Source organism: Ooceraea biroi, chromosome 7 (assembly GCF_003672135.1).
Source record: "Ooceraea biroi isolate clonal line C1 chromosome 7, Obir_v5.4, whole genome shotgun sequence".
Taxonomy (NCBI): Eukaryota; Metazoa; Arthropoda; class Insecta; order Hymenoptera; family Formicidae; genus Ooceraea; species Ooceraea biroi.
In genome coordinates, this window is record NC_039512.1 from 15,726,640 (window position 1) to 15,750,280 (window position 23,641).

The 23,641-nt window shown below is 38.7% G+C and overlaps 5 protein-coding genes and 1 long non-coding RNA gene across 14 annotated transcripts; 3 read left to right on the forward strand and 3 right to left on the reverse strand.

Annotated features, from left to right (window-relative positions):
* The first annotated feature begins 5 nt into the window (after positions 1–5).
* LOC105274534 (28S ribosomal protein S2, mitochondrial) lies at positions 6–1,334 on the forward strand. The gene is made up of 3 exons (XM_011330761.2): positions 6–142; positions 230–325; positions 496–1,334. Exons 1-3 carry the CDS (start codon positions 106–108, stop codon positions 1,188–1,190), a joined length of 828 nt encoding a protein of 275 aa, XP_011329063.1. The 5' UTR covers positions 6–105; the 3' UTR covers positions 1,191–1,334.
* Positions 1,182–5,002, reverse strand: LOC105274519 (dehydrogenase/reductase SDR family member 7). Of its 2 annotated transcripts, none has more exons than XM_011330749.3 (8): positions 4,878–5,002; positions 3,708–3,871; positions 3,431–3,583; positions 2,959–3,065; positions 2,540–2,779; positions 2,266–2,385; positions 1,716–1,882; positions 1,182–1,526 (listed from the first exon to the last, which is right to left on the reverse strand). In XM_011330749.3, exons 2-8 carry the CDS (start codon positions 3,829–3,831, stop codon positions 1,466–1,468), a joined length of 972 nt encoding a protein of 323 aa, XP_011329051.1. In that variant the 5' UTR covers positions 3,832–3,871; positions 4,878–5,002; the 3' UTR covers positions 1,182–1,465. The 2 variants fall into 2 exon arrangements, with proteins under 2 accessions (XP_011329051.1, XP_011329044.1); XM_011330742.3 differs by lacking the exon at positions 4,878–5,002 and adding an exon at positions 4,707–4,848.
* On the forward strand, positions 4,897–6,699 carry LOC105274517. Its single transcript, XR_893088.3, has 2 exons — positions 4,897–5,039; positions 5,206–6,699. It is a non-coding gene; the product is annotated as an uncharacterized LOC105274517 (long non-coding RNA).
* On the reverse strand, positions 6,599–12,572 carry LOC105274495 (phospholipid scramblase 1). Of its 7 annotated transcripts, none has more exons than XM_011330709.3 (8): positions 12,364–12,572; positions 10,555–11,308; positions 10,350–10,457; positions 9,444–9,590; positions 7,965–8,173; positions 7,584–7,745; positions 7,205–7,351; positions 6,599–6,917 (listed from the first exon to the last, which is right to left on the reverse strand). In XM_011330709.3, exons 2-8 carry the CDS (start codon positions 10,664–10,666, stop codon positions 6,873–6,875), a joined length of 930 nt encoding a protein of 309 aa, XP_011329011.2. In that variant the 5' UTR covers positions 10,667–11,308; positions 12,364–12,572; the 3' UTR covers positions 6,599–6,872. The 7 variants fall into 7 exon arrangements, 6 of the variants coding, with proteins under 6 accessions (XP_011329011.2, XP_011328993.2, XP_011329002.2 ...); XM_011330691.3 differs by having other exon boundaries at positions 10,555–11,458; XM_011330700.3 differs by lacking the exon at positions 12,364–12,572 and adding an exon at positions 11,360–12,357 and having other exon boundaries at positions 10,555–11,269.
* A 108-nt stretch (positions 12,573–12,680) lies between these two features.
* LOC105274583 lies at positions 12,681–21,532 on the forward strand. Its single transcript, XM_026970894.1, has 10 exons — positions 12,681–12,813; positions 14,701–14,969; positions 15,071–15,171; positions 16,747–17,000; positions 17,326–17,581; positions 17,823–18,203; positions 18,337–18,489; positions 18,593–18,833; positions 19,088–19,221; positions 19,280–21,532. Exons 2-10 carry the CDS (start codon positions 14,711–14,713, stop codon positions 19,637–19,639), a joined length of 2,139 nt encoding a protein of 712 aa, XP_026826695.1. The 5' UTR covers positions 12,681–12,813; positions 14,701–14,710; the 3' UTR covers positions 19,640–21,532.
* Positions 14,196–22,724, reverse strand: LOC105274565. 2 transcript variants are annotated; one of them, XM_011330817.3, is made up of 3 exons: positions 21,863–22,724; positions 21,553–21,740; positions 14,196–14,449 (listed from the first exon to the last, which is right to left on the reverse strand). In XM_011330817.3, the coding sequence occupies exons 1-3, from the start codon at positions 21,954–21,956 to the stop codon at positions 14,435–14,437; spliced, it is 297 nt and encodes a 98-aa protein (XP_011329119.1). In that variant the 5' UTR covers positions 21,957–22,724; the 3' UTR covers positions 14,196–14,434. The 2 variants fall into 2 exon arrangements, with proteins under 2 accessions (XP_011329119.1, XP_011329110.1); XM_011330808.3 differs by lacking the exon at positions 14,196–14,449 and having other exon boundaries at positions 21,218–21,740; positions 21,863–22,085.
* Between the last annotated feature and the right edge of the window lie 917 nt (positions 22,725–23,641).

Consider the following 23,641-nt stretch of genomic DNA (forward strand, 5'->3'; position numbering starts at 1 on the left):
GTGTTTCGCTCCCCATGGACGACCGATTGGTCTAACCTGTACAGATTGTTGCTACTCGGACTGCACCGGGAGTTTATTGTGTTAATTTATTTGATCGAACAAAGAATGTCGGTATTTGTGAGACGGATATTGTCATCTAACCGTAAGTGCTTTATTTTGCGAATAAGTATGAAATATAATTTAATTCTTTTTCATCGCAGGTTGCACGATAATGTTCTTCTGCTTGCAGCTTCGAGGGAATGGCAATGTTTACGACCTATCGTCCGTAACACCTATCTTCGCCGATGTCAGTCGACCCAGTCTCAAGCAAACGTCGAGGAAACCGGTACGTGGGAGTGTTGTCACGGTGACATTAAATTATACCACTTGTATCAGATTTTTACAGTAATTCATAGAACCGTGGTTCAGATTTAAACTGGAGTTTAGTGCGCCACAAATAGCTGATTGCGTGCAGCTTACACTTGAATTCTCATATAAATCTGCTTGTAACTCTAGAAAATCTGGAAACCAGCCAACTGATAAATCCACTGACGCATCCGGACTTCTTCGAAGTGCACAAGATGTTTACTGTGAAGGACTTATACGATGCGCGGGTACACTATGGCCACAAGGAGACTCTGTTGAACCCGCACATGGAGACATTCGTGTTCGGCTCGAGACTGGGACACCTGATAATCGACCTGGACCAGACCGCAGAGCTGCTGAGACAGGCGTTGAACTTCGTCGCCCATGTCGCCTTCAGGGACGGCATAATTCTGTTCATCTCGCGTAATCCTCAGACCACGCACATAGTCGACAGTACGGCCAGGGAGTGCAAGGAGTTCTCGCACACGAGGTTCTGGCGGGAAGGAACCTTCCCAAATTCGAGGAACCAGTTCAAGACCATAACGAGATTGCCCGACGTGTGCATCTTCCTCAGTACCCTCGACACTGTCCTAGCCGAGCACATAGCAGTGAGACACACGGCAAAGATGTGCATACCCACGGTTGGCATCGTCGACACGAATTGCAATCCGAATCTTATCACGTATCCCGTGCCCGGAAACGACGACACCCCATGCGCGATAGAACTTTACTGCTCGCTGTTCAAGGAAGCCATTCTCAGGGGTAAAAGGGCGAGAGAGCTGCTGAAGTTGACGGAATTGAAAGAGTCGGAAGAGACGGAAATGAAAGACTCGGCGGAATCATGAATCTGGTGATTATTTAACATGTAATAAACAAATATATGTATATAAAATATAGTACATCAAAATATATTAATCACAATAACATTCTGAATAATATGAACATGAAACATCGTACTTTGAGTACTGTGAGCAATAATAATGTTATACTTAAAAAAAAAATCTTTTTTGTTCTGGATGCTTTATAAATAGCAATATAAATAGGAATGCCTCTGAGATACGTATGGCACTATCTTGGTGAAATTTAGTGTAAAGATGTCGATTATCATGTGCGTGGTAACTTAGTCCTTTTTGCTATCTCGTAGTTTCATTAAAACTTTTGCGCCTATGTTTCTCAGTACCCTGAAAATAAAAAGCACATTTAGTATGTACAGTAATAAAACAACATTACTGATTATAAAATTCGAGAGAGAGAGAGATCGTTTCTTCTCTATTCTTTTTTTTTTACTGACAAAGTCCTTCAAACATCCATGAAAAAAAATAAATTTCTTTTATCATGTGCGCGGAGAAAATTACGTGAAAGATATGTACCATCTCATGACGTTCGGGAAGCAGTAGGATAAGTACACAATTAGCATTACTTTAGGTTGGGCGATCCACACTTCTTCCAGTTTGTTTGCGATCGCAATGCCCATTAAAGTTGCGCAACGTTCCGCGCTGATTTTGTCTTTGGAAATTTCCGTTTCCACGCCGTATTTCTATAAAGTCACAATCATTGTGATTAGCACATGCATATAATTAATTTGCAAATAATTATTTTAGCACATTCTGACACTATGAATATCAGATGAATATCTCGTGTCATTCACTCTCTGCGATGACCTTACTTTATATCTGCACAGTAAGCAGAGTTTATATTTACATACATGATATCTACTGAAGAAGTGAGACACAGACTGTGTCGTTAAGATAATTTGAGACATAAAAGTTGTGAGTGAAAAGGTCGAACAGCTTTTCATGTACTTTCGTTATTATTAGACACATACCCGCAAAAGTGATATTAATATTAACACGTACATATAATATAATGTACATATAATATTGCTTTTTGCACTTTTCGTTATCGTTTTGTGATACATACCTTACCAGGCTCCTCCGTGAAACAGTTAGATAGAAAACCGGTTTGTACCGGGCCCGGGCACACCATCGTCACATCTATAGATTTATCATAGTATTCTAAGCAAAATGGCTTGAAATACCCCTGCAAACATATGGGACAACATTACTGCCGTAAAGAGTTCTGGAAAGTAGCGAATTATTATATAAGCCAGGAGACACATCATTAGGGATTTATTCTATATGTGATTGAAATCTTTTATCTTTTTTTTATACTTCAAGAAGGAAAGTCTCTTTACGTGTAACGCATGTTTGGCGCCGCAATAACTAGCCGACATCGGTATTGCTTGAATTCCCGCCAGACTTGAATTAACAACGATGTGGCCACCACCGGTTTGCAAAAAGTGCTTTATCGCTAATCTGCTCAAGGATAAGATCGAAAATACGTTCAACTCGAACATTTCCTTGTCGACCATGATGTCAATATTTTCCCATTTTGCTCTTTGACTGCGTCCGGCGTTGTTCACGAGTATATCTAACTGAAATATACAGAAGCACGTGATAAGGCTCTGATAGAAGACAATAATAATAACATAATAGATAATAGCTAATAAAAGTGACGGGTAAAGTCGTGTAAAATCCAATGTATATTGATTTTCATGAAGATACAAATCATTGAGATATAAATGGTCGGAATGCAAAGTGTTAAAAAAATTACTTTGCCGAATTTGTTGATTACGTGTTGGAGCGCTTCCTTGTGTAAGTGTAAATTAAGTATGTCCATGGGGTACACCTCTATATCCTCGTCACTCAAGAGTTTATTTTCTGAGGAAAAAGATAAAATATACTACTAGCTTTAAGAAATTTACCAATATACTAATAGCAATTTATATTCTTTAGTATCTCTTAAAATAGAAAACTGCTTTGCTCGTGATGTTATGCGAGCGAATTAACAAATAATAATTAAAAATCTCTTAAATGGTTTCAAATAATTTTTCTATTTTGGACATTCCGAGAAACGTCAATCAGTTACAACAATTCTCGGAAAGGCATCAGTAATTATGAAATAATTTATCTTTTAAATTAAAATAACTAATGTTAGGGTAACATCTGATAACTAATATGTGTACTAATAACATCCGATACTTTTACCGAAAAAATGGAGAAAATACATGTTATCTTTGCTTTACCTTCCAAGCATTTTCTTTTCACTCGCTCTAATTCGGTGGTTCTCCGAGCGGATAAGATCAATTTGCAACCATTTTTGGCTAACACGTAGGCTAATGTCTCTCCAATACCGGTGGACGCACCTGTTATCCATACTGTCTTGCCCTTTAATGAAGCTACAATATGCAAATGCAAAATTTAAACACAAATTTGATTAATCTCGTGTGAATTATTATGTTTATCTACAATATTTTATTTAATTTGAAAACACGATTCTTTCGTGATGAGGTAAAAACTTACACACGGGTTTGCCGAACTTTTCCTTAAAAGCCAGTAGTAAATCGCTATCCATGAAAACGCAAGATACGACATAAATGAAATAATAGGCTATAATTAACAGACCGAGAATTGCTAGTAAAGCCATACTGAATTACTGTTTCTACTCAAAGACTGCAAAATAACTCCTGCAAACAGAAAATCATTGTTAAACATTGCTATTGCATGCGCATGCAATGTTTCTATTGATCGTACATGCGCATTACGGAAACTTGTAATTGACACAATAATAGATCAATGCAAAAAACGATGATGATATTAATTGAATGCCGCATTTATAATTCAGGAACATTGATCAAATGTTAGCATAGTATTTTATTATTATTAATTCTATGTAGTATAAGTATTCTATTAATCGTATTCTATTAATTCTTAATACAAAGTTCTGTGTTTAAATTTTACTAAAAAAACCGCACGGATTTTTCAGTCAATCCAAAAAAATCATGTAATATGTGATCTTTGTTCCTTGTGTGCATATCAATGATCTGTCAGTGATACCGGCGTTATCTGATAATATTGTTACACTTTATTTAATATTTATCTGATAATAATGTTACACTTTATTTAAAATTACGACTCATGCCGTAGCTCTTTCGACACTACTTAAATATTGTAATTATGTTATTATTGAAAGTAAAAATAACGAAATTCAAATAAGTGAATTTTTCCGCACATTGTCGTCTCATTATATTCATATTCAAGCGTAAACGTTTAAATGCTGTTAGACGATTAATCAGTGAATAATATAAATTAATCAATATGGTTAAAGTCAACGAAGAGTTCAATGACAAGATTCAATATTTTTATAATTCTCGTTGCACTTATAAGTCACGAACACTTGAAGTAATTTCTCCGGACGAAGTGCAATTAATTAATGAAGTAACACAATGATTTCTTCTATGAAATATACTGTAAAATTTCCGAATTTCGAAATTCCGATAAATTACGCAGTAAATACTTAACAGAAACGTGTATCCAGTATCGTACATCTGTTGCGTTCTGTTTGGTTTTATTCTATTTTTAACTTCATTCCTTCGTTATTTTCAACTTATTTTAACTTCGTTTTTCTTCACTTTCAAACTTTTCCCGTCTCTATCATTTTCGTATTACTTATCTCTTTTTGCATTTGCTTACTTGTCTCACTAAAATACACCAATTTGACGAATACAACGTTAACAATCCACGACCACGTCCAACTCGGAGCTCGGCCAGAAACCGACTGAGACGTCTGAGACAGATGGATGTAGTAGCTGTACAAAATTGCATTGACCTCTAAAATTGGCATCGCAAGCATTGGTAGGCACTGGGTAGGCCCATAAAAGTCCATAAAGGAGGGATTCAGAAACCAAAGTTATTTTGTTTATATTTATCATAGAGCGAATATAGAAGCATAAAGTCTCAAATGCAGGAAAATTAATAGAACGCTCCCCTCTCTCATTCTCCACTCTTTTTGGCCTTGCAGGCTACTACAGCTCATGATACAAAACCATACCAGATAAGGCAGATGACTATGGAAAAGGGAAAGGGCCCGGAAGAAACTTTGCACTCCCTGTAAAATTTGCTTCGGAATCCCGTCAATTGGTCAAAACACAAGGACGGCTGCCAACACATCTATGAAAGAACGGACACAGGTATGGTCATTGCCAACGAGGCAGTCATACTGTCTCTGTCTATTTGACCTAAAAATTCTTTCCTTTTTCTTTCTTTCGATCCGCCCGGTTGTGCTTCGACTACTGCGTGAATTCGTGATGCTCAGTTTCACACGAAACGGCCTACTGAAGTTTTCCCATCTACCTAGTTTCATTGGACATTGCTGCGTTGCGAAATTGCTGGTTACATTCCCAGCTTACTCCGTCGTCGAATGACGAATAGCAAAGTTTAATAACATGCATGTGCACATTTGTTTTCCTCTTTTACGACCAAGAGACGAAGAGTCATATAGGTCTTCTACAATGTAGTAAGCAGTAAGAAGTGACCAATCAAAAACTGAACAATGGGAACTCTTCTTTCTGCTTACTGCTATTGTAGACGGCTCTATAGGCAGCGACTAGAGCTACACCTATATAATAGGAAAGATTAGATACAGACCAAATGAGAAAGATTAGATACTCAGCAAACTGTTTTTCGGAAAGCACGCTTTGGGATATGGTACTTTTGCATATTGTTCGCTTGTTTCGCATATGATGTATAACTTCGCGAAGAATTCACTCAATGTCTTCAATAACAGAAATTCCAGAAATGAGAAACAAAAAATTGAGTTTCTGGATGGCAAAATATGCTAGCCGATGAACGAAATGCAAATTAAACGAAATATAAAAATATGTCCCTCAAAGAAATGTTAAAAATTATTTTACGCACGTTCGACGCGCAGTTACCATTGGATACTGATAAGAACACTCGCACAAGCGATGATAAGAACGATCAAAGTGCAGAGAGACTTCAAGAGCATCTGAAGAACCGATTAAAGTCCACGTTTCCACGCAGTGTTTGAGGATACCCGTTATGTTTCTTTTATATCACTATCTTTTGTATTTTGAGACTATCACTCTGGCAAGTCACTTGTATTGTCCGAGAAAAGAACGCACAACTATCTTCTTGCTATCTTCTTGCTTGAAAGCTCCGATAGCACTTATCGTTCATCCGCAGTTTGTATCGACATTTGTGTTACACGAGATTCACTGTTACTCGAATAATATCAATGCATTTAGAAAAAATATTTTCAATTGCAATGAGTCATATAATCGGTAATAATGATGAAACAGTTTTCCCGTCATTCGCGATAAGATAGACGCAAATCATCTTTTCTGTCTGAGGAAGGTGTTTGTGCAGCACTATTATAATCTTGTACTACTATATCTAGCTTATATTACTGTAATCAGCATTTATTACAATTATGCAACATGTGAAATTCTTTTATGCAACTGATTATAATACAATAAATACGCGCTATTCCATATATATATATGTACCACTTGTATAACCCTTTTTACATAAAATTTGATTTGTTTCTTAAAATCTTTTTTTTTAGTAATACTTAATTTATTTTCTGAAGTGTGAACTTGTTCTGTCGACAAAACAGGATCGAGGTAGCAATTCAAATAACGAAATCGTAAATCTTTTGAGCAACTTCTATCTCCTGGACGCTTTTCTTATCCGTTGAAAATACAGGTATTCCTGCAAACAAATAAAGGAAATAGATCGAGTTGACAATCTTGAGAATGCAGGAATAATTATAATTTGTACATAAGAAGCGCTATGTTCATATAATAATAATTATTATATATTGTAACCATGTGTACTATTTCGCGGTTAATTAAGGTTTTTCGATTAAATTAAATTTGTATTCTTTTCGATTCAAATTATGTACGACGATACACGTGTGCAATCCTCGATATGAAAGGTATGCGCTCAGGGAAATCAAAAAACGATTATTGAGATAAAATGGAAGACTGATCGCTTACTATCAGGAATGACGCGCCGAGGAGCAGGCTTTTCAATTTCACGTCGGTTTCTGTCGGGAATGTGAGCAATAGGACATAATCAACCGACAAGTGGTCCCATTGATGCATCAGCGATGCGACCTGGTGGCTTCCGTCCAGCGATACGACCTAAACAAAATATGGAGGAAACAATTAATTCAGTAAAAGAATATTAACGTAACATTTTTATACTAAATATTACATGCGTATGGTAATTTTATATTTGCTTGTAGCAATATTGCAACGTTGCTGTCTAAATTGTTTCTAAATAAAAAATATTGACGCAATAGCGCGATGTTTTCGACTCGCTATACACGAACTAGTTGATATTTTTAATTCATTATCACCGATAACTCATTACTTGAAACTGCGCTTCCTTGTACATGCAGCAGCCGCAGATGTTGGGCCCGTAGATGTTGCAGAGCGGCTCACTGGACGCGTTATACACCGTGAAGCTTGGTCCTATCATGCTGAAGTTCTCCTCCACGCTGCCGATGAAATTCGCGTTTTCTACCGTGATTCTCTGCAAATATATACACGGAGGAGAAAATTAGATGAAAATGCAGAAATTTATCTTCGCCCTTCTCTACTTCTACTTCAGTCCAACAACAAAACAGATTACAACATTTAATCCTGCCGCTGTTTGCATTCAATCCTTTAAGCGTTATTATAAGTAGTGTGTGTGTGTATGGGTAGGTAGGTGGGTTACTGGGTATGCATGTGTGCGAATGTGTGAACCTGCCTGTCGCGATCCAGGCACGTGCATCCAGCTGGGATCTTTCCGCATGACGAACGCGGTCTCGCCGCACTGATCCAGAACGTTTAGCACGAATCCCTTGTACCAGCCGAACATCCTCGACTGCGTTTCCGGCTTGGACTCCATCGCGAGGAACAGCGTTTCCGCCCGCGGTATTTTTACTCGATACTGGATCTTGTCTGTTCTGCCGAGTACTGTCAAGTGCATTGTACAAACGTGTATTTTAAATATTGAATCTATATACATTTTATGTTTATGCTATATTATTAAGATTCTTAAGTTACATGTACTAATATTTTTATATACTGGAGGAAAGTCCCCGATTATGAGATACCATGTCGATTTTGCCGAATGTAAGGAAATAATCTATAGGCAGAATTTAAAAATGTAATACGTTCTCTTGAAGAGAATTTAATAAGCTTTAGGTTGGTGAAATAAAAAATCTAATTTAAATATTATTTTTTCTGAAAATTAAAAAAATTTGAAAAAAGAGCTTTACGCAAGATCGCGAAAGTGTGCTCCTAATATAAGATACCTTGAGAAATCGATGTTAAAAGTGCAAAATACATCAGTATTGCAAGTAAAAAACTTTATTAGATATTTTTATAAAAATACTGCTGCCACAGCCTTCGCCAAATCTTCACGATTCCACTGTCAACGCTTCCTCGTTTCTCTAACCTCCATAGTCAGATTCTATAAAAATTAAATACACAAAAATTCGTAATATAAATTCGTATTAACTTTTCTTTACCCTTAACGTAGTATTTTCTTTCTTTTTATTACACTATATACTCTTCATATTCGAGCAATAATTATCTCATATTAAGAGTACCCTGAATATCTCATTATACGAGCCACACGCCCAGCGGTTCCGCGATCATGAAATCTACCTTCTACAATTAAGCAATTCAACAAATCGCGTATTTTCCTATTACTACGATTCTACTCTATCATTGCATACTGAATTTATTTCCAACCATTTCTTTATTATGTAATAAACAAGGTTTAAAGACTTACCTTAAGTTTCTTTGACATGTTCACAATTTCACAAACCGTTTCTTGCAAAAGCTAAACGCAATAACGAACAATGAATTTTTCACTAAATACATTTTACACCAAGAGTAATAAGTTTATGGTGGAATTAACAGATGGTGCTCACTAGTTTAGCAGAAACTCCATTATCTCATATTAGGAGCATATCTCATAATAGGGGATTCTCCTCTATATTATTATATGTATATATTTTTATACTATTTATTACATATTAACATTTTTACAACAGACTATTTTTATAATCAATATTTTTCAAGTACTGTCTTATAATTAAAAATCCAAAATGTACTTTTATAACTATTTCCAAAAATTTTAAGATGTGTTTTGAAATCTAAAGTACGTATATTCTCTTCTCTTGTTCATTTTGTATTATAAAACGATAAGCTAACATATGGCGCGCTAAATACGTACGAGTAGGCAGATCAATAACCTGATGAATTTCCAACTGCTCGACGTCAGCTAGGAACTGCGTGCCGGAAATTGCGTTCAACTGATTCCTGGATGTCGAGATCCAGTCCAAGTTGTCGCTCGGCTGTCTAGGAAATCGACTGTCGCCTTCTGCAAAAATGGCGCGACGCGATCCACGCGACAATCAAAATTGGAATTTTATTAAGTACGCGAAAGCATTAGATCGTTCTTGCGCGATTCTCAATTAATTTCCACAACAATAACCGTAATTAAACAATTTGACAATCAAGTTTCCATCCCTTTCTTCTTTATTAATTCGCACGATCTTGAAATAATTGAAGCTATTCGTTTTTCTAAATGCTGAATGATTGAAGCAATTCATTTTTTTTATAAATTCTATTATATTATACATGTTCAGAAATGATCTATAATTATAATATTTTAATACGCTGAAAAATATAACCTGCATGCTGAGGACAATAAAATACATGTCATCAATTATAAAATTTAATAATAATAATTCAGTAATAATAATAAAACTTTAAATTAAGAATTCTTGCACACAGCTCGGATATCAATTATCAAAAAATCAACGTTCTGATAATCGATCAATCGAACAATCAGCTTTCTATTATCGCTAGAATGATCTTCCGAGCAATAAAACTAATTCTGTAATAAGTACTTTGGCTGCAAAGTCACATAATTTTGGAAATAAAAAAAAGGAATAGCATTTCTGTAAAAACATTTAAACGATCTTTTTTTTTCTCCGAGATGTGACAATATTTCTAATTCAATGTCCTCTTATATATAATATATAATACAATAGAATACTTGTAGAATACAGAAAGAAACGGATGTACTCAATTGCGATCGCGCTCGCCGTATATAACAATTGCATTTGTTATTTACCTCCCGGTTGCATCGTGATGATGTTGCTGTTCGCGTAAATCGGCGCGTTCGCGTAAATCGGCGCGTTCTCCTGCATCTCTATCGTCTGCGTGCCCGCACTGGCCGTCTCTAGAGGATTCGGAAAAAGGCGCTGTTTACGATCATTTCGAAAAGAAATAGCACCTGCTGGCTGCGCGATAACGCGATATCGCTTATTGTTCGATACCGGTCGTCGTCGTCGTCATCGTCCTCGTTGGTGGTTGCTCGTCGCTGTTCGCTCCGTTCAGCTGCTGTACGTAACTCCTCTCCATCATCAGTTCCGCTTCCGTGTATCGCATTCCCTCACCTTTCACATTCGTCCAGAGGCGAACAGATAAGAACGAGGGAGAGAGCGAGATCCAGTCGCGATGCCTTCTTCCGGTTCACCCTCCCTCCACTGCTTCCCTTCTGCAGTTGACCGGGCGAACGACAATCCGATCCCGTGGATGGAAACCTGGCGTTCACCACCAGGCGAGCACTGTTCGATCATTTGCGCTTTAATTCACGCCCGGCGCGTTATCGACAAAGATAAATGGAAGCATTTATCTGCGGCACGGATAAGCGCGATATCTCATGGATATCTCGCAAAGATATCGATAATAGTTCGGCCGCCTGAAACAAAGCGCTGACACGAATTGGACGTTAAAGATCGTCGACGATGGGAGCGCAATAAAAAAAAGAAAGGAAGCAGAGAACCGAGTTTTGCCTCCGCTTCCTGCAATGATCGATCCGTGCTCTCTCTCTCTCTCTCTCTTCCTCCCCGTTTCTCTCTCTGTTATGTCTTATGCATTTTTTATGTCTCATTTTTTCCATCAATCGATACTGACATATTCTCGTTATATTGTAGCTGATTGACTTGGCGCTTCAAGTGTTTTTGTTGCGATGATTTGTTGAATATTTTCCTTCATTATGCAATATAGAGAGAACTGATTTTTAGAATTCTGGAACGTGTGTAATAAATGTTGTTTACTCCATTGTGTTTTTAAGCTCACCGCGCGACGTGAGTTATCTTATCTTGAATTCTTCTTTCGTTCTTCGTGCAAATACGGAATTACTCTGACCAGCGCTCGCAAAAAACTTGGATAATAATTCTAAATATTACATGGTTCTAATTATTACATATTTCTAATCTATGATTTGTTCAGAAAATACATCCAGATGTATCAAATGTACACATATGTATGTTCAAAGAGTAAATTCTACTAGGTGAGGACACAAACGGAGAAAGCATGAAATGAATTTTCCTATCGGCTGTGCGCATAAATCTTCGAGAGAAAAATAACTCTAGGCATTAAAGTCGCGTTTAAAGAAGCTAGCCGGTTATTATTCTCTCGGCATTATCTTGCCAGCTGCACCACGGTTTATTGGACGTCCTGCGGACGTGCGACATAATGCGTCCATTAACATATTTACATATTTATAATATCTTGTTAGGATTATGTTAATCATTATGCAGTCATAGTACGTAATTGCATTCTTACGACACATAATCGTATCGCGAGCCACACAACAGTGCGAGTGTAAACAGCGATCTCGCGTTACTAATTTCGCGAATGAGGATTTCATCGCGTCGATTATTGCATTATTCAATAATCGTGCATCGACATACGCCGTAATACCCGGGGCAATTAGACGCATCAACATTTTCCCTACGGAATTCTGAAAAATACAGTGCCTCTCTCTCCCTCTCTTTTCTCTCTCTCGCTCGCTCTCCGGAACGGAAAATTCATTCGTTTATCGAACGAGAACTTCTCCTCATCGCGAGCCATTTCTCGCCGTGACATTTTCATCATCGCCGCGCTTCGGTTCTACCTTTCCGGATTCCGGAATCCGGCGCAATAAGTTTCCACGCGTGCACTTATCCGGAACGCGAAAGCGTGCGGTCTCGCAGAGACCCGTGATGACGCGCGTGTGTTCACGCGTGTGGGGATGCATGTGCATTTGATGATGCATGTGAGAAATTGCGTGCAGAAATTCGGTCTCGATGCCGCATTACCGGTGATGTCATCGAGGGGGATCTCGCCGCTGTAATGCTCGTCGACGACCGCCGGTCGATCGCCCCGTCCACCCCGAGCTTCGCTGCGTGGACACGAGCAGCCCCGTGCGGGTTGCGAAATTTGTCAAATGGACCAGCAAATTCGCCCGCCTCTCTAATTTTCCCTCAGCCTCATGCCGCACCGCACGCCCCGCCTGCGTACCCCTTTACTTGTTGCTGGTGCCGCTGGCGTTGCTGGTACCGCCGCCGCCGTTGCTGCCGGCGCCGAGGTTCCATGCGCGTTTCTATCGATCGCCCTTCTTCGCGTCCTATATAAAGGCCGCCGCCGTTGGTGGTCGAAAGAGCAGGACGGTTTCAGGAAACCGTCGTCGCGACGTCACGACGGCGAGAACGCTCGCTACCTCGCTTATCGAAGGGTGTCACGCGGAAAGAGAATTAAAATTCAATCAGGTACGTCCCCGTACGATTCCCATAAATCCCGTTGATCCACCCGATCAATCGGATCAATCGAATTCCGACACCCGAGATCAGCGGATTGTCATCCGGGTAGCTGGGTGTATCGACGGCAATACAGCTGAATACGGCTCCATCAAATTATGAGATTCGTTGCGCGTGCTGTGTATGTGTGTGTGTGTGTGTGTGTGTGTGTCCGTGCGTGTGACGGCATTAAATTAAATTAATTAAATGTTTTATGCGGCAAATCGTGCGTGGATACGTTCTCTCGAGTGTAATCCGGCTTTCATTTCCGATTTTATTATTTTAACACGGGAAATGTATTCTGCGGTCGAGATTGATGTTAGTCAATTTGCCTGGCGTCGTCCGGATGATTCGTTAAATTAAATTGATTGGACATCACTTGCGATGACAATGTAGTTGATGCAGTTAAACTCGCTCGTCGCGGTTCAATTTTGCCGATTGCAATGTTTATTTTTGCTGTCAAGGCGAAATTACGAAATCCTCTTCGTATCGTACTACCATTCGCTATCGACATTGTTCGTGATTGCGAAACATCCGTGCAACACGAGCAAACGTACGAGCGAACGATTCGCGAGATTCGATCATGTGTTGCTTCGGGCTAACCGTTGCACCATCTGTTAACTAGATTGTGTCGTAACTGATCCACTGCTTAGCCAAATATCATGATAATTTCATTGGCATCAGTGTTCAAACATTTCCCAAAGCGAGAAAGCTGCTATTGTTAGAAATAGGGAGCGTCAAAGAACTTATATAGCTTGTATGTATATGTATATGCATGTATGTAATCAACTCGCAAGCCTTACGTGGGTATATAATTATGCATCAAAGCAAGCTTGACGTATTTTGCGGCGATCTTGTAATATAATGATTCGCTAATTAACAATTATAATATTTTATTATCATTTTTCTCTTATTATTATTATTCTATAATACAACAATTATAATTATATAATTTCCTGAATATTTGGAATTTTTCGCGACAAATGGCAACTTTGATTTCGGTATGATAAAGATTGATTATTTCTCAATTAATTGAAGACTCGACATTAGTTGGCTTGTGAAAATTTGACCTGTGGCTGACTTTGCATATCAGATACATTATAAATTTTCTATAATGTCAGCATTTATAAATGCTTCCCGAAGCTATTTCGTCCGATACGAATCTTGTGTGTTTTACTATATACTGTTGCTCGCAAAATATTTTTGTACGAAACGTCACGCGCTTATCGATCCCAATGGACGCCACGGTACGTTTGTATTGCGACGTAGCTCTCTCATTTGCGTCCTTAATTACTTCATGCCCAGCATTTTTATATTTCACGCTGCTATGCTTTGTTTCATTTAATTCCAACGTAATTTTATATCATTTTATTAAACCCAAAATTCTTCTTCTAATTAACAATTCTGTCCTCCCTTACAATTACGTTTAAATTAATATATTCTGTTTTAATCACATTTTATAATTTCTATTTATATGCGCAAGATATTTACATAAATATGAGATTGGAAATTACTGACAACTTCTGATTTTGTCTTACGCAGTTCCATTAAGTCCTCCTTCTTCTTCTTTCTTATCGCTTTCCTTGATATGTTTTCATTCTTTGCTACCCTATTAACAAAATCAATATCAATTCGTTACACAGTATATAAAATAAGAATGTACATTTATTAATGCTATAATATTATATTAAATTACATAAAATATTAACTCGTTTTGTACATATAATTAAAAATATATATATATTATAGAAAAATTTGAGTTTAAAAAGGCAAATCTAAAATAATAAATCTTTTAAATAATAGAACAGCCAGTAATTCCGATTTTAATAACGCGCAATATTGTACGTTTCTTCCAATCAGTTCAAGCATAATGGCATCGCAATGCTGGTTGCTGCCGCTGCTGATCTTGGGAACCAGCGCGATCGCGCTGGTTCCCGCAGCTCGCCAGTCCAATCAGGAGTCCCTCAGGAGTGCCCTGGACGCCGTCGCGCGGAAACAGAGGTTCCTGGATGAAACGGAGACGCCGGAATACTACAACGAGCTGCACTCGTTCAAGTATCACGGTGGCGATGCCGACCGCAAGTTCGACCGCGACTTCGACGAGGATGACGAGGAGTTCCTGAACGAGGGTAAGATCGACGATCGCGGCAGTGAATCGATTTTTGTTTCACGTATTTCTGAATCTCACGCAACATCGGATCTATATTGGTCGGTTTCGTCGCGATCTCAGATAACGGACAGCCGGAAACGATGGGGGAGGACATTCAGGGCCTGAACAACAAGTTGTTCGAGAGGGCACTACACGATTACCTGGAAGACCTACCCCAGCAGGTAGGTCCCTTGATTCGTCAATCGTGAAAACAAAATCCCAACTTTCGATTACGTACAAGATATTTTCACAAATATAAAACTGGATTACGAATATACCCAGTAAGCAAAATGTGTGCAATCTGCCAGCAGATTGGTAACAGATTACTGCAAAAGTTGATAGCAAATTGGCATCCGTTATGTCCGCGTTAGGATAGTGATCTGCCAGCAGAGCCTGCTAACAGACTCTGACAGCAGATCGGCGGCAGAAACCGAGCAGGATCTGTTAACATTTGACGGCAGATTGACGGCAGAAACCGAGCAGAATCTGCAGCTTTTGGCCATTCATATTCACGATATATTAAAGCATGTGTTTACTTTTAACACACTATAAATTGTTAAAAGAACGCATTTGTTTGTTCGTTAAATTAAAGTACATTTGGCTTGATGTGTCTTTCTGACAGTTCGTTTCATAATCTCTCTCTTATTGTTAATTTATTCTAATCTCAGGTCCGAACTTTGCTTTCGAACTTCAGATTGCTCGTGGCGTGCGTGAACTACATGGACGTTGTCCATGGGAGCCTCTGTGCCGCAAGTGCAAAAATTTTCAGAAAAATTAATATTATCGTGCCAAGGCGCGTATATTAACTTATATAACTGTTAGGCTAAATCTTAACATCGAGTAAGAACTCGACGCGTGCATCGCATAGCGGTGCGGAGCGAAAACACATATTCATAGCCGTGTAAATTTGAATACTGTCAAAAGCTGCAGATCCTGTTCGGTTTCTGCTGCCAATCTGCTGTTAGATTCCGCGCGCGCAGATCTTGCCCGGTTTCTGCTGCCAATCTGCCGTTAGATTGCGCGTGCGCAAATCTTGCTCGGTTTCTGTCGACGATCCGACTTCGAGCCATGTTTGCAGGTTCTGCTCGGTTTCTGCCGCCAATCTGTTCTTAGATTTTGTGAGCAAGCTCCGTTACGTTTCTGGCACCAATTTGTCGAATTAATCGTTAATAACAACTTCTGTATCAAATTTGTTGTCTTTTGGCTGGCAATAGTTGATAGCAGATAGTTAGCATCATCTGCTTTCGGCAGACTTGGCTATCTGGGTAGCTACTCCGATGTAATCTTACGCGGTTGCGTTACGTTCCCTCTTTTCTTTCTACCTCTCTCTGCCTCTTATAACTTGGTATGCCTTCAGTTTTTGCGATCCTATTAACTGTTAAAATTTCATCGATTTCCATATATCGATCTAACTAATCGATATATCGGTATAACTTTGATATTTTTTATCGGAAATAAACAATACCGCTTTAGGGACGAATGTTGAATATTTCCGACCTATCTATTTACGTAACAATAACTACGAATAAATGCGTTGTCCAAGTCACAATAAAATTCGTTTCCTGACACGAGCGAGTAGCACTTAAACAGGAGAGGAAATTTCGATGCATCAATTTTGCTAATCATAATACTTGCTCTCCCGGCTGGCTAATTGCTTCCTCCTGCAGCGGTGGTACTTCAGACAATTAAGTCTGAAGATGGAACGCCCCATAGTCCTGATGAATAGTATCGATCGCCGCAACGGCAATTGCTTGCAGGAGGAGCCAGTAGCGTCGATCTTCCGCGAGCGCGAGCTCCAGCGAAGCTCCAGCCGCAAACGAGGCGGTGCCGGTGATCGATCGAACCTGGACGACAAGGATCTGGCGAGATTGTTCGTGGAGGAATTGCAGGACAGTTCTCCGTACTCGGACCGTTCTCGTCTGCTCGAAGAGATGGACGACGATGATTATTTAACCGCTTTACAAACACTTTATGACAGATACAGAGCTGGTAGAGGGAACAAAGTATATGAGTGAGTCCCATTCTCTTGCAAAAGTGAACTTTCGATCCGGTAACAAGGCCGTAATTGCAAAATAATTTATCCTTAGAACATAACAGGATACAAAAAATTTCTTTATTATTAAAATGTAGTAAATCTGATAATTCTATAATATAAATTTTATATATGTTAATTTTTAATAAGTAACTTAATTTTTTAATAAATTGGTTCAATTCTTCTTACTCCAGGGTACTTTTACCCAATTAAGTCGCTTAATAATATTTTTCTCTTGAAGATGAGACATCAATAACGCTTAATGGATCGAAAGAGGACCTAATGGACAATATTTGCTCGATAGAACGGCAGGACCAATGTCTTGGGGCGAGCTGCTTAGCAAGAGCTTGCCGCCGAGGGGCCAGACAAAGGGTGGCAACGAAGAATTTATGCACCACGATCAGCAGAACCTTCTGTACCCATCGCTGGCGCAACGCAGGAACGTAAATGGTCGATATCCTATCGGTCGCGAGCTTGGCAGTTATCGCGGACTGGCGAAGCGCTATTTGGTCGCTAAGAGAAGCCCCACCCAAACTAAGTTGAAGACCACGGATCCTAAGGTGATAGAATAAATGATAGAATAACATCTTTTTATTTAAATATAATAAAAAAATATCTATTGCTATTTTTATATGATATATAAATAATAATAAGATAAATACTTTTTATAAAATAAAAGTTTTGTTATCATTATCATTAATCAAGTATATATGTATTATTGTAACATTTCTGCATTTTCCAATATTTAACAAATAATACAACAAATGTTTCTAACTTTATTTCTTATATATTTCTTTCAAGGTTGCCCAAGACCTGGGAGCTCTTTTTGGCACGCAATCCACGGATATACATAATCATACTCACAAATCGGATCATGAACACGATCACAAACATGACGACGGCCACGACCACGGTCACGATCATGATCATAATCACGAGCATGATCACGACCATGGCCATGAAAACTCGTCGGAAGCACTGCTGAAGGTAACCCCGTCATCAAAGGATCAGAAGGAAAATGATACCAAGGCGGCCAAGTCGAAATTCCTCCAAGTGAGGAAGAAGAGCGTCGACTGGTCGCAATACTTCGGCATCGATCGAAGGAAGAAGAAAGCTACTTTCATGGCCGGTCAGGGCACACAGAATCAAGATGATGAGTGGATGTTGCAACGCTATTACGAGGTATATAATTATCATATTATGTTACAATTAACGAAATTTGCTATTAAATTTATTTTGACATGTAGATATTCATATATTTATATTTAAAATAATTTAAAGTATTTCTATACTGAAATTTATAATACTTTGACAGAACATGGCGGAAAATTTCAAGCCAAAAGACGATGAGAACGAGCGTAAGGACAAACTTGAGCAGATGGATTCGAAACTGAAATACATCAAAGACTTGATTATCGAGGAAGCTTTGAAGTATGCCAATTTGGAGGATGAAGCGGATCTGCAAAAGGTAATTTTCTTACACCTGTGCTATTTTTTGTTTGATAATAATAATTATCAATTAGCTTCAAAGGTTGAAAACAAAATGCAATTTATAAAAATATTCGCGGCAGGTGAAGGATAAATTAATCTCGAGGATGGCAGCAGCCTACTCGCTGCAAAAGATGCGCAAGGCATTGGGTGATCTCCGCGACAATGTTGCAGCGCTGAAGGAAGCGCAAAAGACGCAGAAAGAGGGGCAGAATTTTACGTCGAATTTCCGTGAAAACAACGCCAACAATGCTAACAATGGCGCCGGAAATAAAGTTAACGATAAACGAAGTGACACCGCCAACAATCTGGACGATGGAGAATGTAGGAATCTGAAGACATGATGAATTATATAAATATTATAAATTAATGAGAAATACTAACGATCATTATAGAAAATTTATCAGATCCAGCAAACGACTTTTCATCCAGTTCTTTCAAATTTAAAAATCAAAATTGCTTTATTAACGAAAACTCGACTTTAGATTGTTCAGAAATTAAAAAATGGAAATCCGTTGAAGATGAATGATACTTTGATAGTCTAGTATCTCATAACAATCCTATTGTGTATCGTGCAGTTATCGAGGAACCTAGAAGCTGTCCAGAACTAGACGCGATCGAGTGGCGGTGCCGTACTGTGGACAACCTGGCCGGCGACACGTCTCGGATGCTCTACGGTCATTGCGTGAAGCTGCAGATCTGCAAAGCTTGCGTAAGTCATAGTCTAGACACAAACTTCACGGACTCGAATAATTCGAGGATGATTTCAGGCACAAGACGAGGAAACTTTACTACCCTGTCTCGCCAACTACGCCGTGGAGGCCGGCAGAGTGTGCGACGCGCTCGACTCCAGGGAGAGATTGCCGGCGGGCTCGCGACTAGCGGCCGCACGCGACGAGGAGAAGCAGTCGTGCGCGAACGCTGCACTGCTGCTGTCGCAGTTGCAGCCGCCAACCGCAGCGTCCGTGCAGTGCCGCGTGCAGAGTCCACGCGATTCCTGTCTGCGGCACTATTACGCGCGGTACGAGCACCGCTACTTGCGAACGTCACCTGTATACGGTGACGGGCGAGCGCGTCTTCATCATGCGGGCGCACTTGACGTGCTGCAGCAAACCATGTCCGAGCGATAAATACGAGGCGAAAACTCCGATCCGATTCGCGTCTGTCTCAGTCTGTCCTCAGTCAAATGCGTCAAATGCGTACTGCTGGGGCGCCGATCATCTGAATATTCCGAATGTCGATTCTTCCTGATGATCGAGTCTTTCCTTTCCTGTCTGATTCGATTCCGAGAATATGTGTGTGTGTGCGTGCGTGTGTGTACGTGTGAAGAATAGATTATTTTGATTTATAATTTATATTTGTAATTTACGTTCTTTCGCTTGACACGATCGTTGATCTGCGGTTATCCTCGTCTGATGTGTCCTCATGCGGATTAATCGGTGTAACTAAAGAATTCTTTGCGGATTTATAGAACAAGTAGGTTCAATTGAATTAACAGAACGAGCGTACGTCTTGTCAATTTGCGAGGTGTACTATTCGTCCGGATAGCTACCCTAAACTATGACCTTCCACGACCGAATAACGATTAATGAATAATGGAGACAATAAACGATGATTGACAATTACGACCCGCGACGAGAACCGATTATTGCAAATTGCCCTTGAGACAGGTCGAAATTCGTCGAACGAGAGTTGGAATAAACGCCTCGCAGATAAAGAAGTGTCGCATGAGAAAATCAAACGATATAAATATCTTATCGGTGTAAAATAATTGCTAAATATCATCCCGCAAATATCAAAGGATGTATTAATTCCTTCCGCATGTGCGAGAGATCGATTCACGCGAGCTGATTCCGAGTTAATGGCTCGCGTGATCGACGCGATTGTTTTCCGCACGTGCTCCGTGCGATTCCACGTTCTTCTCGGAGACGCGCGTTTCCCGGAAATGCGATGATGGAGGGAAAGCGAATGGAAAAAAAGAGAGAGAAAGGCAGCTACTCAATTAACCCCTTCGGCGGCATTGACGCCATATGGCGCGAAAAATGTATGTGTCCATGTCGGCATTGACGCCATATGGCGTCCTTGTATTTTTTTCGATCGATTGGGCCGATCTTCATAAAACTTAGTACCCAAAAGCTTTTTGGGTCGCTGAATACGAATCCATAGTAAAAATTTCAAAATTCAAAATGACGGATCCAATATGGCGATCAAATATAATCATAAAATCAAAATTTGTTCGGAATGTTATTAAATCTGATATCTAAGGGTTTTTGGGACTGATGAATACGAACCTCAGATCACAATTCCAAAATTCAAAATGGCGGACCCAATATTGCGGTCAAAACAGCAAAATCTATCTGAGTGTTATGAAAACTGGTATCCAAGAATTTTTTTCAGTCGCTGAATTTGAGGTACAAAATTGCAAAATTCAAAATGTCGAACCCAATGAAGTGGCACAAAATAAATAAAAACTTGTTTCACTGACTAAGTTTTTGGATGCATCGTTCCAAAGATAGTTTGGGTTCCCAATTCTAAGATACAAATACTTGTCAGTTTTTCAATTGTTCTTAGATAGATTTAGTGTTTTGACCACCATATTGGATCCGCCATTTTGAATTATGAAATTTTGTATCAAATTCGTATTCAGCGTCTCACAAACTCTTTAGATACCAGTTTTCATAACAAATAGATAGATTTTGGTTTTTTGACCGCCATATTATTGGATCGGCCATTTTGAATTATGAAATTTTGTACCTCAAATTCATATTTCGCGAGCCAAAAAATCCCTAAATACAAGGTGTCTTTAAAATCCGATTACTTTTTTTTTGGTGCCACCAGGGGCACAAACAGTGATATTCTGTTTGCCGCTGAAGGGGTTAAGCAGCTTCCAACAAAATCTATCTTCGTGATTCTATATCTATCACTGTCTAATTATATCGTACGTTTACGTTGTACGGCGTTACAGATACGCAGTCTCGATGTGCGAGTCCTGTATTCAGATGTAATAAATATATTTCAACATATAAATGCAGGTTCGATCTACCTTCGATCTATCTTCATTGTCTACCTCGCGATTATTGCGCGACTGGCCATCATCGCCATCGCCATCGCCGTTGCCACTCTCGTCGGCGGAATCGGCAGACGCGGAGATGTCTCGCAGCTCTTCCAGTATCTTCAGGCACTCCGGCTTGTAGAGCTTCAACAGTTCCAGCTGCAGTTTGGCGCAATCGACTGCATCAAACAAATGATCTTTGCTCTAGCGTCTGAATCTTAATTCCCTGAACTAAGTTGTTGATCTCAATGACGTTTGATCTCGGATTCTCGAGCACGTGAAGATAATTACGTGTACTCACTCTTCAGCTTCGACACTTGCTCGAGCCGAGTCTGCAGTATTATCTGCGCCTTGTTAACCTGCGCGATCGTTTTTTGATAGAAAGTTTCCTCCATGACGGCAAACTGAAGTAGCGCGCTGAATTGTGGATTCTTTAACTCGCTTGCAATGTAGATAATGAGAAGAGATGAAGCTATAAAAAAACGCGGCCGCGATTTGCGTTTAATACAGCCATTTGCCGCCTACAGAGCTGCCAACTTCAAACGTTCAGCGTTCAAAGTGACACGTGCGATACGCCGCGTGGGACTTAACTTCATTACGTTTAAAATCAGCAAAAGGAATTACAATTCTTTCTTATCAAATAAAACGTTACGATCCTAAATTGTTATAAAATTGTTAACTAACGCGTCATATGTCGCGTTACTTAGTTTTCTGCAATTCGTGAGTTCCACCGAGCGTCGTTTATCCGTGAAACTTTCAGGGGTTAGTGCGAACATAAAGTGCAGCGGGTGCAACTGACACGTGAAACATTTCATATGAAAAAAAGATTATCATTCTATTTGTCTCATTCGTTGCATTATTTTAATATTATTTAAAATTTTTTAAATTTATTTTAATATTATAATGATCTTCAATTCTTCAAGTCTCGATAAAAGTCTTTCTTAGCAACATATATATATATAAGAACGATATGAGGCGCGCTACGGATGACGTCACGGACGTGACGACACGAGCATGTCCCACATATTTCAACGTTCATTCCTTCCGCTTTCTATTTTTCGGAGAGAAATCCAGAAATAGTAGGCCCTACAGTCAACTGTTTCATCACTATCCATACAGCACGAAAACATTTCAGAAATATTTCAGAAGTATTTCATCTGACAGATGAAAGCATCTCATAAACATTGCAAAATGTTTCTGCAACAGTTATGAGACAATTTCGGAATAGCAAAATGTCCGCGACACTTGCATTCAAAACCTTATAGAAAGGTTGCTGAAAGGTATAGATCAATTTGCAACCTTTCTGAAATATTGCCGAAAGATTATTAAAATAGCTGAAATCTTTTTGATATATTACTAAAGGTTAATTGAAATAATTTTGAAACTTTCCTATGATGTTGCACACAAATTACAAAGCTCTTATTAAAATCAATTGAAAATACTTGAGAAATTATATTTAAATTTATTATACGAGTATTCAGAAGATTGCAAATACTAAAAAGTTATAATAAAAATTATGTATAAAATGTATTTATTATTTTTATTGTACGTTTTTATTTAATATTTGCAATCTAATTAATATAATAAATATGATTTCTGAAATATGCTTAATGAAAAAAATACATAATATATATAAGATGTATATAGATATGCATATATATCTATATATATAAGATATATATATAGATACACATACATAGCTAAACCAAGTATTCACCAAGTTTCCCTTTAAAAAGCGTGAATTGTTGGCACATTGACAAAGAGCCATTCTTATATTATATATTTTCCTTTTTCTTCCTCCAAATAGTTGATTAAAAAGAAAGAATTATATAGATATATAATTCTCTGTTCAACCAACACTTATATTTGAAAGAAAAAAAGGATACGTGAAGATAATGCATTTTTTTGTCAACTGGTTAGCTTCACTAAAGATCGAATACTTGGTCTAGGTATATATATATATATATATATATAATTTTACTTTTTACAATATTCACATTTTTTCAAATTTATTGCATGCGGTAGGTTTTAGAAACATTTCTGTTGCAACATATTTCATATGACATATTGCGGAATCCTT